The following is a 16,013-nucleotide window of genomic DNA, read 5'->3' as shown; positions in this document are numbered from 1 at the left end:
ATTACATATTCAATATATATTAAATAAATACATTTTCCTAATAAAATATCTAAAGAGACTGGTTAAAAATACTACAAATAATATTTTTTAATAGGAAGTATAAATTCTTAAAAAAAAATATGTATTGAATGCATTAATCGTGTGTCGGAAAGAAAAATATGAAATTTTGTTATTTTATTTTCTTAACAAATACTTTTAAAAATTTATTAATTAATTCCTAAAAAAAAGACCTTGGGAGGGGCAATTGTAATGTTAAAGAGCTTAGTATACATACGGGAGTGGATCATTTCTAGTGGAAAAAAAAATTGGATGGTATCTAGTGAAAGATTTCACTTTTCATTGCATTCTTTCTCATTTATTTTTGGTCTCACTTATAGAATTAAAGGTAGGAGATTACACTTTATTCCCTCCAATGACACAAAAAATGAAAAGGATCCATTTCCGTATACATACAGAGATGGACATACGACGCCGTCCCGGGGGAGAGAATGGAAGCCTCGGCCCAGCTTTTTTAAAAAAAGATTAATAGTAGTAAATTATTAAGTATGATTTAATTTTTTAAAAAATTTATTTAGTATTTAGTTTAATATAAATAAAAGTCTAATTTAATTTAAATATTAATTATTTTTAATATCTAAAAAGTAAATAACTATATTAAAAAAAATTGAAAATATATTATTACTAATATTTTTAAATTAAATAAAATTTTTCAAATATCATAAAGTGAATTTATTTTCTTCTTGTGAACGTCTTTCTTGATTCATTTGGTATTAATTCTCTATGTTTCAACTACGAGAGATTTTTTTCAACTATGAATGTTATGAAGAATAGCTCAAAAATAAAATGAAAGATGAATTTCTTGCTAATTGTCTTTCAATTATATTAAAAAGAAAATTGCTAAAAAATTTTACACAGATTCTATTATCGATAAATTTTATGATACAAAAAATCGATCACTTCGTTAATAAAAAATACATACATATTTTTTTGTATTTTAAAATATATTCTCTATCGGTATATTTTTATAATACATTTTATATTATATAATTTTTACATAATTTTTTAATATTATATATGCTATTGATCCCATGATAATATTTTTGGATCCGTTCCTGCAGACATATACGAAGTAAATTAAGATCAAACAATAAAAATGTTTAATATTTAATTTATTTTAATTTTATTTATAATATTACAAATAATTGGTGAATATGAAAATTTGTTTTGAAGGTGACATTGAATATGCAAGTTCCTAACCTAAAACTACACCATGGATGATCTTGCCTCCTTTCACCAGCTAAGGTTAGAATGAGCATGTCACATGCAAATTGGAAGGGAGGAAGACAGAGAGGTGGTTAATGGCGGCGACGATAGAGAATAGAGGTTGTAAGATTGACTAGAAAGCGGTGACATAGAGCGAAGTAGATGACAATTAACTTTGTCTAAAACTACTATAGTTACAGTTGACATACGATTAAATTCTATTCTAATATTATAATAACTAATTAAGGTGAATATTTTTTAATTATAGTTAATATATGATACTTGAAATTTGTTATTTTCATAATATATTAGCTATAATTTTATCAAATATTTTCTACTTTTGATTATCAAACACTAAGTTACCTATAATTTTATCAATTATTTTCTATTTTGAAAGATTTTTTTTAGAATTTTTTTATTAATTTTTTCAAAAGAAGTTGATGACGTGGCAATTTCATCCACGAGCTACTTCTTCCGTTTGGCGTGCACAGTTGAGTTGACAAAGAAGTTGAACATCTGTGGATCAAAAAATATTTTGTCGATTTTCTCGATGTCAATTGTGGTGTCGTTGAAGGTGCTGTTGGATTTGGTGATGTCAGCAAAGGCGAGGGCATAGCTTGCGGTAGCAGTGGAGACCATGCGGACGCTGAGGGCTTCAGCGGAGCGGCGGGGGTAACTGAGTTTGAGGGAGAGGGAGGAAAAGATGGTAGTGGAGAGGGAGGGGAAGGTGGTGGTGAAGGCGGAGGGATTTAGGATGAATTTCGGATGGGTGAGGAGGGATCTTGGATTTGGATTGAAGGGAGTGAGGTTGTAGTAGTTGTGTAAAGTGACATCATTGTCGTTGGATATGAGGTGGAATTAGAGTTTGAGAATAATTAGGTTAGAGTAGAGGAAAAATTTAAGAATTTTGAATAGATTTTTAGAATTTAGTTAAATTTGTTTATGAAACCCATTTTTCATGGTTACATTTTAGTTTTAATTCTTCTATGATCAGATTTGTCAGCATTGTAATTTTTCATGATTAGTTTTGCTATTTTACTCTAATTCACTATTATAAAAAGACCTTGCACTTGTATCTATTTATTTTTATTTTTTTTTGTTTTTACATATTCATCCATCACATCTTTGGACAACAAAAGATAAAAAAAAAATCCCAAAAAATAGACATCACATGGTAAAGAAAAAATAAATTTTTAATGATTAACTCGTTAATTCGCTTAAATAAGTGTTAGGAAGTTCAAATTACTTCTTGTGCATATAACAATCTATTGGATAATAACAAATTCTTAAATAGAGTTCAGATCTACAACAAACTAATCTTTAATTTGTTAAACTTATGAAAATACAACGAAAAAAATTATATAAAAAAGTTATTACCCATCTCCATCTATAACTCTTAATTAACAAAATATATCATAAGTAAAGCAATAGAAACAGCTTAGAAGGAAAAAATATACACTATGTCTAAAAAACTTTGATTAAATTTTGCTTTTCTCTCAAATATTTTTATTTATTCTATTTCTTTTTATTCGTAATTCATCTGAAAATCGTTTTAATTCTTTCATCAAACCATCTCCAAATACAGTATACCTTTTGAGATATGAATAAATTCTTGTGTCCCATTCCTTTAATTTATTTACTCATTCAAGCAGGTTTATTTTCTAGCTATGAGCCATGCATTAATAACGAGATAGGTGGGCTTGTCCATACGCATAACCCTAAAGATGCAAATGAATATTATTTATATATTGTATAATATAATGTATAGTTATTGTTTGCATGGGAGCAAGAAAACTTGGACTTTTTTCCCCAATTTATTTATGGACTCAAAATTCGACCATAAAGTAAACAAGAACGTAACATGAGTGACCCGCCGAAAATGTGAGTGTTATTCAATTTAATTGAAACTTCATAAAGCAGTTCAGTTGCATCACATTTAAGGCAATCAATAGTCATTTATATGCAATTCATTTTTTATGTTTATAAAAAAATTAAAATATTTTTAATATTTAACTTGGTTTAAATTTATTCTTGATTTTTAAAATAAATTTTATTTTTATCTTTACAGTTAATATTTTTATAATTAATTATTAATTGAAGTTTTATTTTTTCGAATTTTATCTGTGTTGTAACTCTAATTTTATTCTTCTTTTTCTGCATTCCAACTCTCACTATTATTAGTGGCACATCCTTCTCTTCTCCACATCTGATTCTGTCTTCTCCAATCTCTCATATTTACTAGCACACAACCTTTTATATCTCCTCTCTTTTTTTTTTTGTATCTCTCTCGTATTTATTTTCCTTATTTTCACTCTTCTCTTCTCTTCTTTCGCATTACAAATTTATTGATTTTAAACGTGAAAAATAACGGGGTGACAATGACAGTAATAATAACACTGACAGTAAATATACGGTGCGATGTTTATTGTTGTTTTTTGTTTGTTGGTGAGAATAAAAATGAGAGAAAAAGTGTTAGAAAATTGAATGTGCAAGTGGAGACTCATTTTTTTCGTTATAGAAAAAATGTTAGTGTAGTGAAATGAAATGGACATATACAAAAATTTTCACTATTATAGTATCAGTCCAAAATATAACCTGTGTTTTATTCTTTTCCTTTTTCTTATTTTTTTTCTTGAAATTAAACAAAAGCAGGCTGCATTTTAGTTTTTTGAAGGTTTTGAATTTTTTTAATTTTATTTTAGCCCAAACGCAGGTGCATTTAGTGAGGGGGCAATATTTTTTTTTTGAAATAACCCATTTAGGATGATTCAAATATTCAATAATGTGTTTTTTAGGTTTAGTGAAATTACGAACTATTTTTCGTTTTATAATATCTACTCTAAATCTTTTACTCTTCTTCTTCCTCCCACAAGCTCTCAGCACAACCTTGCAAGTTAAAACCCCTCACCGTAAGCTCTCTTTCAACAAGCCTTTCAACTCTTCTTTCATTCTTTTCTGCGCTTTACGTTCGTTTTGTGTTTTAAAGACTCCATCACTGCTCTCCTACAACACGTGACGTTCATGCAGCCAGGGAGCCTGCCAAACGCAACTTGCGTTTTGTCTCTGACGACTGCTAACATAGACAGAAACACGTTTCGAGGCTTGAAGTTTCTTTCCTGTCAAACGCAAGCTGCATTTTACAGTTTGCATGCAGCTTTCACGATTCCTATTGCAGTCAAAACGTAACTTGCATTTTGCAGGTTATTGAGTCTTCCAAATCTACATTTGTGGATTACACGCCATACAACAATATAATTGAACAACACCATTTTTACTTTCATTTATTAATTAATTTCTGGCAAGTGGAACCGTGGAAGCATAAAATTGATTCAATTAACATAAAGAAAATACTAAATATTAAAAAATATAATATAGAAATTACAAATAACTAATTTTTTAACAAGATACAAAGTAAAAATTAGTGACGCTACTCACCTTAGCTAAATTTTTTTCAGAGAAATTCTAATCCAATAACCACTCTAGCCAAACTAAATTTCCGACACAGAAATATAAAGTACTAATTTGTAATATTTCACCTAAAACTAAATTTCAATTGCACTCAAAAGATCAAACTAAAAATGGTATAAACACTCCATTCAATATACAAAAAAATACCAAAAATACAAAATTAATTTTTTCTAATTAAAAAATAACTAATGACTTAATATATAAAATAAATATAAAGATATAACACATAAAATTTTTTTTTTACAATTTTCTTTCTAATATTTACTGCATTTTAATTTCCATAATCATATCACAAATTAAGTTGACTTTTATATATGTTAAAAGATATTGGCCTTAGGTGTCTAGGGTGTTCAAAACCGATCCGGACCGAACTAAATCGACAAACCGAACCGAAAAAATCGAAAACAGAATTAACCGATAACCGAAAAAAATTGATTTTGTTGTTTTTTGTCCGGTTCGGTTCAGTTTTTGGTTTTGAATCTGAAAATTCTAACTGAACCGAACCGAACCGGTTAGGGAAAAAAAACCCTAAACGTAAATGTTACTAACCCCATACCCCCTTCAAACGAAACTGCGCGACACCCCCCACCCCCCCCCCCCCCCCCCCAAACGAAACTGCGTCTACCCTAACCCCCAATCCCTACCCTAACCTTTAGTACTCATCGCTCCCTCTTCTCCAAATCTTCACACCTGCCGGCTGCCGACCTGCGCACCCAGCCACCCACCACCGCGAAGTCTTTGGCCCGTCGCACATCAGGCCAACACGAAGCCACGTTGTCGCACATCAGGTCAAGACGAAGCCACCACCGACCGACTCGACACGGCAGCACAGCACCACACCGCCGCCGTTGAGACGCCACCACCCTAACCCATCAGTTCAACCCAGCACGGCAGCACCTCTGAGTCTCCCACTCAGCCTTCCTCCCAAGTCAATATGGAGCCCGAGCCACCGATTCAGGTAATGTTTACCATTTGCATTCTGTTCATTAGTGTTGATTTGTTGCTACTGTTGATTTGTTGATTTGTTGATTTGTTGCTAAGTTTTGTTGCTGGCTCAGTATTGAACTTCTTACACTATTAATAGAAGGTGAAAAATAACAAAATAGTTGAGGAGAAGAAGATGAACTATGTGCAATTGGCCGAGTAGAATTATACATACGACTAACAAATTTGATCTTCAAAATTGATATTTTTGAATTTATAATTTTTTAAATTTTATATATTTGACCACCAATTTTATATATCTGAGGATCTGACCACCAATTTTTGGCTAAGTTTTGTTGATTTGTTCATTAGTATAAGTATTAATGGTTCAATTTTTAGCTAAGTTTTGTTGCTGGCTCAGTGGCTTGCTGTTTAATGGTTCATTTTATTGTTGTTTAATGGTTCAATATATTGAAAATGTCCTGCTTGCTGCATTGCTGTTTAATAGTTCATGTTATTGTTGTTTAATGGTTCATTATATTAAAAATGTCCTGCTTGCTGCTTTGCTGTTGCTGGTTGCTGATTAATCGTTGAATGTTGATAACTTGGTAATTGGTATTGCTAGATTGTTGGTTATTGATTTGTTGTGCAGTTTATTGCTGGTTATTAATTTATTTGTTGTTGTGTTTCTGGCCTTGATTATTGTATTTATTTATGTAGTTTGACGCCAGTTCAAGTGAGAATATGGGCGAATCTGGATTGCTGCCAGTTTCTCTTCCGAATGAATCCACAAGCATCAGATATCCGACTGCATTGCCTCCTGTCCCAGCTCCTCATCGAAACACAAGGAAGCTTCCTAGTAGAGGCCGAGGGAAAAGGCGGGCTGATTGAGTACATCTTATGGTAAGAATTGTTCTCCTTATATTATTATTATTATTATTATTATTATTATTATTATTATTATTATTATTATTATTATTATTATTATTATTATTATTCTTGTTACTGTTATTGTTGTTGTTGTTGTTGTTCTTATTATGTAACTTTTTTTTTTATTTCAGGTTGGTTTGCATTAAGAAGATTAGCTATTTTGTTGGAGAAGACACCATAACTTTGCTATCAGTTTAATGACAATTTATTTTTATTTTCAGTTGTGTTGACTGTTGAACTATTAAACTTCTTTAATTGTCGTATTTGAATTCTGTTGTCGTTAAATTTCATTAGATCAAGACTTTGTTAGCTATTGTATATTTCAATTTGTTGATTTCAATGTTATAACTTTGTATAATAGTATGGTAGGATTTTTTTTATTTGATTGAAAAAACCGAACAAACTGAACCAAACCAAACCGATATTAATTAGTTTGGTTTGGTTCGGATGACTTTGACAAAAAAATCGAATCAAACCGAATCGCAGTTTAATTAAACTATCGGATCAGATGACTTTTTCTTTAAAAACCGAACCAAACCACACCGCGAACAAGGTGACATGCAAAGAGAGTGTTGGCTAAGCATATTCCAAATATGATGTTTAACCCTTTTCACTTTCAAGATTAGAAGTTAATAAAAATTGGTTTCACATTAAGGGGTAATACATTAGAAAACAGAGCGTGGTAACATGTTTAATTTTAGGAGCAATGCTAGGGGCTAACAATTTTTTGTGATTGTTAGCCATCAACTAGCCATCAATGATGATTTGATGGTGTGAGATTGGTGTGAAATTTCATCTAATGGCTCACCTTCCTCTGCTGGTTATATGCTGGCCAAAATTCAATAAAACTGCTACCCCTAGACTTTTCCTAATTTTAGTTGGTTAATCCTTTAACATTGTACATAACCTCTGAAAATCATACATACCACTTGCTTACATGGCCTAAAATGTCGAGTTAAATATATTGATTTAAGTTTTAATTTATGCATTTTCAAAAACTTTTTCTTCAATCCAACTCCAACATATAGAAAAAACATTATTTAGATATAACAAAAATTAAAAAAATCATGATCCTTGAAAATATAAAAAATATAGAGTAAATATTATTTTCAGTTTTTAACTATTTATTCAAAAAATAAAACGTTTCTCTACAATTGAAATATTTTAATTGACTTTTAACTATCTAAATAACTGATTTAAACGATTCTTATAAATTGTGATTTGATAATATATCAGAAATAGTTTAAACTGTAATAACAGAAACTATTTAAACTAATTGTTTAGATAATTAAAAATTAATTAAATATTTTTAAATTATAAATACATATTTTTTTAAAAACAAATTATCAGAGATCGATATGATATTTACTAAAAAAATTGACACCAACATGACATGACATGTTTAGTTTTCTTATCTCCATGCCATTAGGACACATTTTTTTATCGATCCTAACCAACTAAAACCGATATTGACAGTTTGACACCAAATTTATAAAAGTTCATTTAATATGGTATTTTAAAAAGTATTGTTAAAATTAAAATAATATCTTTTATTATTAAATAATATTTTTTAAAATATTGTTTAAAAAAATATTACTAAAGTATAAAAAAATATAACTTTAATTTTAATAATACTTACATAATTAATATAGCCATTATAATATAATCATATTAAAATTAACTATTTATAAAATCCAAAATAACATAATTTATATAAAACCCTAACCAAAATATAAAAAACAAATGCATGTGTGATTTTGTTTGTGTCGTGTAAAAGACTAAAAGCAGAGGAATGAGGGTAAGAAGACCAGGCTGGACATGCAAACTTGAATGGATTCAAACAATATTAGTGGACCCAACCCAATGGATTATATTGCTGGCAATCATTTCTTTGTCGATTCCATTGCACTATTAGTGGGCCAATTTTCCCCATTAATTTGTATTTTTATCAAGAATTTTTTATATATTATTTTAATTTTTAGTTTGTAAATTTGATATTATCCATAAATGACTAAAAAATTATTCTAACAGTAATATCATGCAACTAATAAATATTATTAGTTTAGATTAGTATTTAGTCAATAATAATTTATACTCATATTTATAATAATTTATACACATAAAATATATAATTTATACTTATATTTATTAAAATTTGTACACAATTTAATATAATTTATGTTCATATTTTTTAAATTTTTATATATAAATTAATTAATTTTATTTATTTAAAATAATTTAATATTTATACTGATCAAACAATAATTAAAATTATTAAAAGTGTTGACCTCCTAAAATTTCTGTTATCTTAATTATTTTTTCTTTTGGTGTTATTACACATATTTGTTATTGGTTCCTCGACTTCATTCTTATATTATAAATATTTAATTTTTTTCTATTATTAATCGCTCTTTTATATATATATATATATATATATATATATATATATATATATATATATATATATATATATATTCTGTTTTAATATAATGATAATTTTTTTTAAAATTTTTTTTTTTAATTTTATTTTATGATTTTTAAAATCAAATTTATCTCAATACCAAAAAATCTAAGCAAACTCACATATCTATATAAATTCACGGAATTTACAACCTTGATTAATTATAAAACAAACATCATTTTAGAATCTTGCTTTTCCATCTTTCCAACTGCTTTTTTGTTTGTGCATGATAGCTAAAAAGTAGACCCTATAAATAGTAAAATAAAAGCTTTTTTTTATGATTATCCATGGAGAGTAATTCATGGACAACATATGCATGATATACCGTATATATATATATATATTAAAAAAGCTTTTATGAAAATTTGATGTTATTTTTTTGTTAACAATACATTAATTTAAATTTCAATTAAAAATATAATAATAAAATTAACTATATATAAAGGTTATATATAGTGAGGAAGACATAATAAGTGAAACGTATTAATTAGCTTATATATCATATCAAAAGGAAATCATATCGTAACTATTCCTTTGTCATGTGGATAATTTTGGTTAGGTTAATATAATCATGATTTTTTCAATAATTGCTAATTTGATCTTCTTTTTTGTATATTGATTCACTGTGGTGCCGTCCAAAGACCCATTAATTGATAGGGATGTCATATCTTCTTTCAAAGGACCACGCTTTATATACAATTCACTTTTTTTCTCCACCTTCATGAACAAATTAAATCTGCTTATTATTATTATTATTATTATTATTATTATTATTATTATTATATCCATAGAGTAGAATAAAGATTATATATATGGGTAACTTAACCAACTTTTTTATAATATTATTAGATGATATTATAAGCGATTCTTTTCCATGTGGCATACATTGAGTTTTTAAGTGGATTTAATTTATATATGTAATAATATTTAATTAGTATTTATATTTTATAAAATGCTGACTTATTTTGTAAAGTGGAAACTCAGGTGTAGTCAATTTTACGTAAAATTAATAGATAATTAAAAATCGTTAAATAAAAATTTAGTCAAATCATCTAACTGCTCGTAACTATTAACTTTACGTGAAGTCGATTATATTTGAATTTTTACCATTTTATAAAATAATGTTTATATCTTTTCTGAAAAAATAAATATAAACATAATAAATCAATAAATATATTTTGCCAATTATTATATTACATGTCTTTAATTACACAAATCATTTTTATTATCTTTACTCCTTTCTTCTTCAAAATTTTTTCCATAATAACTCTTTTTTGGTAAGTATATATACTTCACATTATTGAAAAAAAAGGAAGGATTAATTGCTAGATCATCAATGAATGCTACACAACATGCAGCCAAACATAAGAACAAAGAACACAGAGAATTTTTTTACAGTGCAATAGTATATTTTGGTTCATTCTTAGGAAAATTGTTAAATAAAATAATACTGCTCATGCAATATGTTATAAATGCTACCGGAAGAATAGTTTTAAATGTATCAAAAATATCGATATTTTAATTATTTTAATTATTAATTTAAATTATAAAAAAATATATAATATATATTAATTAAAATCAACCGATATATATGTCTCACTACTTATTCATGTAATAACATAATAATATTTTTTTATTTTTTTATTTAACTTAAAAAATATATATTTATGACGTGGTGCATGTGGGTCTGAACTCTGAAGCAACTGAAACATTATCCATTTGCATGTGAACAATTCAGATTGCTAAATTTCATAAGCTAGCAAAGGTAAAAATTCAATCACTTTCTGGAATAATTTATATTATTATTCTCATCGTTTTTAAATATTTGTCATTTAAATTTTAATACATTAACAATTTAATTATAATTTAAATATATATATTGAAATATATTAAATTGTAATTAAATATGCTAAATTTTAAAATGAACAGAATACATATTTTTTGGTTAAAAAAATTCTCACTTGCATTTGCAATTTTGCATTACATTATACTCAGAATTTGAGTGGTTGATGAGACTATAAAACAAACTATTTTTGTCTCGAAGCAAAATGCTGATGATGAATTAACCTATACTCTTTTTAATTTTTTATTGAAAAAAAAAATGATTAGATCTGCAACAGCAACAATTAGATTCCTCTGACTTTTTTTCAGCAACTAACGCTCCAATTATTCCATTTTTTCTGCCCGGATTCCGAAGTTAAAGTTTGAATATCAGATTAACAAAATAAATTAATAAGGAAATAATTTTTAATTAATTAATATTAATAAGATTTTTTATTGTAAATTTATTTTTAATTTTTATTTTTTGAAATTAAAATTTACAATTTAATATTTATATTTTGAAATTCAAAATTTATAATTTAGAGTAAAAAAATAGTTTTAAAAAATGATTGATTTTGATTAAAATTAAAAGAATTGATTTTTTAATTAATTTAAAAAAAAAGCATTAATAAAACATATACTATATTTCACTAGCAATAAGGCATAGCAAAAATTTTTGAAAATAAATTATCTCAAATTTTTTTAATTTATTATTCAACATCTTCTTTTGTATTTTTTTATTAATTTCACTTAAAAAATGTGCGAAAAATCACATTTTAACATATTAAATGAAAAAAAAAGAAGAGAATTTATTCTAAAAGTTTAAACCACAAAGAACATGAGTAGGGAGGACATGAAATTTTCAAGATAAAAAAATGAAAGAAAAGGTATTGGTATATATTTCCAAATGAATTTAGACAAGAAAAGATGAGAGAGGGTATGGGAAGAAGTTAAGCAAGATTCAACTAACTTAGATGTTAGATGTCCTATTTGCTAACCTTTATATATAGATGACTACTCTTTCAAGTTTCAATCAAAGAAAATGGTATGTAGATGCATCAAAACATGCATGATTTTCTATCCTCTTGCATTGGGAAGCTAACCCTTAATAATTGAAACATCAAATTTTCGTTATAGTTTTGACCTTATTATTCACTCTCATCTTTTATGTGCTGTCATGATTTATATAGTTGAAACTCCTGTGCTGAATTTATAAAATTCTATATATATATACCGAGCTTTATTTTTTAGATATTTAAATCTTATTGAGAGAACTGACTATTTTATTTTTTTTTGTAATTTTTGATCATTTTAATTTAGTCTCTAAAATTTAAATTTATTATATTAAAATATTAAAAAAATAATGTATATAATTTTTCACATTATCTATAAATTTATAAAAAATAAATCATATTTCAAAATAAAAATAACAATATATATTCTCTAAAATATATTGATCTAACAGTTGACAAATTCAATGTTAATACTAATAGCAATTCTAATGTTAGTTTTATTTTATTTTATTTTGAATTTCACAAAATATCACATTAATATTTATGAAACTATATATTATAAATAATAATTTGAAATTAAATATAAAATTTCACTTTAATGTTTGATTTCAATTTAATTTAAATTTTATATTACTTTTAATTATTCTGTTAAGATAATTATACAAACAAAATTATATTAATTTTTTATCGAAGTAATATTGTCTTTTTAACATAAAGTGGGTCTTATTTATCAATTATTTTTAATACAAATTTTAATTTTAAATTAATTTATTTTTTTTATAAATATTTAAAATAATATTCTAAAAATATTATATTAAAATGGTTCTAAATATATGGATCAAATCTGTTGATAAATACTAATTAATTAATTGAATAGCCTCCATCTCTGCTGCAAACTATACCTGGAAGTATGCACTTTTTCATCTAACTATAGCCAATCAAAATCACCTTGAATTCAATACCAAAATTTATTTAATATAAAAAACAAAAGGTAACAGATCTACCTATTAATAAAATTAATAATTAAATATTTTTATAACTCAAAGATATTTTTATAGTTATAAAATTAATTACTTAGCTTTTTTTTTTGTTGGATGATTTTTAACTAAAACATTTATTTACTAACAAAACCTATTATAAAATGGTGACAGGTAAGAGAACTTACAAAAAATATTGATAACATAATTTAATAATATATATTAACATATATATATAATAGGGTCGTTCCTCACTTACTCATCGTCACTAGTCACTGCCAGTGCATATGCCAGTTTGGCAAATTGCAAATACATATAAATTTTTTTTATTATTTTTCCAAAAACGAAAAACCTCCATTAATGCTTTCAAGGACACACCTCTGGCGGCACATAGCTTTCGTACAGCTTGTCACTAAGATCTCTCTTCACTTTCTTTCATCTTAAAATTCACCATTCTCATCTCATTTTCCATCTTCTTAATTATTAAACCCATTATTATTTTTTCCTCCTCCTTCTTCTTTCTTTTACAAGTTTTTTAATTTATTTCTTGCAAAAATAAGAGGAGCAACAATGCAAGATGCAATTAGTATCCCCGCGTGCTTTTCTCCGCCTCCTTCTTTACAAAGTACTAGTAACGGACATGAAACTACTCTGACTCGATCAGGTCAGAGCATTTTCATGTCCGTATACAGAACCAAAGTTGCTGATCAGTGTCGACTGATCAGCATCACATGGTGCAAAAACTTGATGCTTCACGGCTTGTCCGTGTCTGTGTCTGGGTCCGAGGGACAAACTGAGTATAGCTGCAAGGTCGAGTTGAAACCATGGTACTTTTGGAGAAAACAAGGATCGAAGCGCTTGGTCATTGAAGACAATAGTAGTAATAAAGATATTGAGATATTTTGGGATCTTAAGAATGCAAAGTTCCATGGTGAAACGGAACCGAGTTCGGATTACTATGTTGCTGTGGTTTGTGATCAAGAGGTTGTTCTTCTTCTTGGTGATATGAAGAAAGAAGCTTATAAAAGAACAAGGTGCAGACCTTCGCTAATTGATCCCATTTTAGTTTCAAAGAAGGAGCATATATTTGGGAAGAAGAAGTTCTCAACTAGAGCAAAGTTTCATGAAAAGGGTAGGTTCTATGATTCTCAGATTCTTCAAAATTTGTTGATATATATTCGTGTATCAATAGTTATTTATTTTAGATGAAGATTCAGCTGCGGTTAATTTTACGTGAAGTTGATAAATGTGAGCGGTTAAATAATTTAAATAATTTGACTAAATTTTCATCAAACGGCTCTTAATTATTAACTTTACGTGAAGTTGACTGTACCTAAATTTCTACCTTTATTTTAAGTTCTGTATTTTTATCTATAAACAAATCTCTTTGACTAAACCTTTTTTGGGTAGAAATTTTGTTAATTAAAGCATTTAAGATATAATTTTGTCCATCAAATCACTTCCTTTTTGTTAAAATAAATATAAAAAACAAATTTTTAATTAATTATCATTAATTATTTTTTTAATTATAAAACTATCTTTTATTTTTTAAAGATTTGGATTAAAATTTAAAAAACTGATTGATATTAACTAAAAAAAAGTTAATTTTTTAATTAAATTCATTTTTTACTATATCTTTAATTTTTATTTTTTGAATTTTATGTGAATATTATTTAATTATTGTATCGAATTTGGGTTCAACATATAGGTAGATGCCATGAGATCTCAATTGAATGCAAGAACAATAACATCAAAGGAAGCAGCAACAATGGTGGAGGAGATAATAATGGAGTTGTTCAGCATAATCATCATCATCATCAACCAGAATTGGAGATAAGATTTGACGGGCACTTAGTGATTCATGTGAAGCACTTGCAATGGAAATTCAGAGGGAATGAACGAGTTCATATGAACAAGATGAGAGTGGAAGTATATTGGGATGTTCATGATTGGCTCTTCAATCATGGTTTGAAGCATGCATTGTTCATATTCAAGCCAGTTTTGTTATCATCATCAAAATCATCCTCACTTTCATCATCTTCGCCGTCGCCGTCGCCGTTATCGTCTTCGTCTCCGTCTTCTACTCCGTTATCAAGTAACACAGGTAGTTCTGCTGGATCATCATCAATGTTGGAGGGATTGAATAGTGTTAGTAGTAATGTTTCTTCTTCTTCTTCTTCGGAGTTTTGCTTGTTTATCTATGCTTGGAAAGTTGAATAACAATGAAGAATTGCAGAAGAGTGATTATTGATGAACATGTATATGTCAGCATAACGGTCTGATGATGTCATCATCCAAAATAGGGTTGGAGAAAGAAGACAACTTTGAAGACGGTGATAATGCATATATCACATGTAAAAATCGGTGAAAACTCAGATGCAGTCACTTTTACGTGAAATTAATAACTGAAAGTCGTTAAATAATTTGAGTGATTTAACTAAATTTTTATTTAATGACTTTTAGTTATTAATTTTATATAAAATTGATTGCGGTCTGCACATGAGTTTTTACTGTGAAAATTTACGTGTAATTATTTTTATGTGAAGTTGATAGTTAAAAATTGTTAGATGATAATTTAGTTAAATTTATTAAATCATCTAATAATTTTTAAATAACTTCACAGAAAAATAACTATACGTAAATTTCTATCTATATAAGATTGGTGAAGATTTTTTTTAAATTTTCTTTTTCTGTAAAAAAGAAAAAAAGTTGAGATGGATTCTATGCTAACGGCTTTATTAGTTAGGTCAAAATATACTATTTACCATAAAATTACACTCAAGATATTTATTGAATTTGAGAAATATTTCCTATGATAAGTTATATTGTTGTGATTTATCCACTACTGATAGATAGTTTTTAACAAATTCAAACCTAAAAACCTTCAAAGAATTATGCTATGACGAAGATAATAAAAAAATATATATATGTATAATATATAATCTTTTATATTATTTAGTTATAATCTTTATTCTTCTTTCAATTGTACTATTCACTTAAGAAATTCCCATATGCTAATAATGGATGATAATTGGATTGTTATATTATTGGAAAAAAATAAGTACACCTAATATAATTTAGAGAAACAATATTTATATTCTTTTTATTACTAAAATGTATAAAAATAAATATACATTTCTTTCTCACTTATATTGT

General features: G+C 26.9%; 1 protein-coding gene across 2 annotated transcripts; it reads left to right on the top strand.

The window, feature by feature from the left end:
- The first annotated feature begins 13,143 nt into the window (after positions 1-13,143).
- On the top strand, positions 13,144-15,539 carry LOC130945022 (uncharacterized). Of its 2 annotated transcripts, XR_009072192.1 has the most exons (3): positions 13,144-13,993; positions 14,570-15,249; positions 15,321-15,498. XR_009072192.1 is itself a non-coding variant. In XM_057873673.1 (2 exons), the coding sequence occupies exons 1-2, from the start codon at positions 13,428-13,430 to the stop codon at positions 15,075-15,077; spliced, it is 1,074 nt and encodes a 357-aa protein (XP_057729656.1). In that variant the 5' UTR covers positions 13,144-13,427; the 3' UTR covers positions 15,078-15,539. The 2 variants fall into 2 exon arrangements, 1 of the variants encoding a protein (XP_057729656.1); XM_057873673.1 differs by having other exon boundaries at positions 14,570-15,539.
- Positions 15,540-16,013: the final 474 nt, after the last annotated feature.

The sequence above is a fragment of the Arachis stenosperma genome, chromosome 8 (assembly GCF_014773155.1).
Source record: "Arachis stenosperma cultivar V10309 chromosome 8, arast.V10309.gnm1.PFL2, whole genome shotgun sequence".
NCBI classification, from domain to species: Eukaryota; Viridiplantae; Streptophyta; class Magnoliopsida; order Fabales; family Fabaceae; genus Arachis; species Arachis stenosperma.
Note: the sequence above shows the minus strand (reverse complement) of the source record. Positions and strands in the feature narration are given on the sequence as shown.

Coding starts and splice junctions, on each gene's coding strand:
- LOC130945022 (XM_057873673.1), top strand. CDS start 13,428: ATGCAAGATGCAATTAGTATCCCCGCGTGCTTTTCTCCGCCTCCTTCT. Junction 13,994..14,569: donor AAGTTTCATGAAAAGGGTAG/GTTCTATGATTC, acceptor ACATATAGGTAG/ATGCCATGAGATCTCAATTG.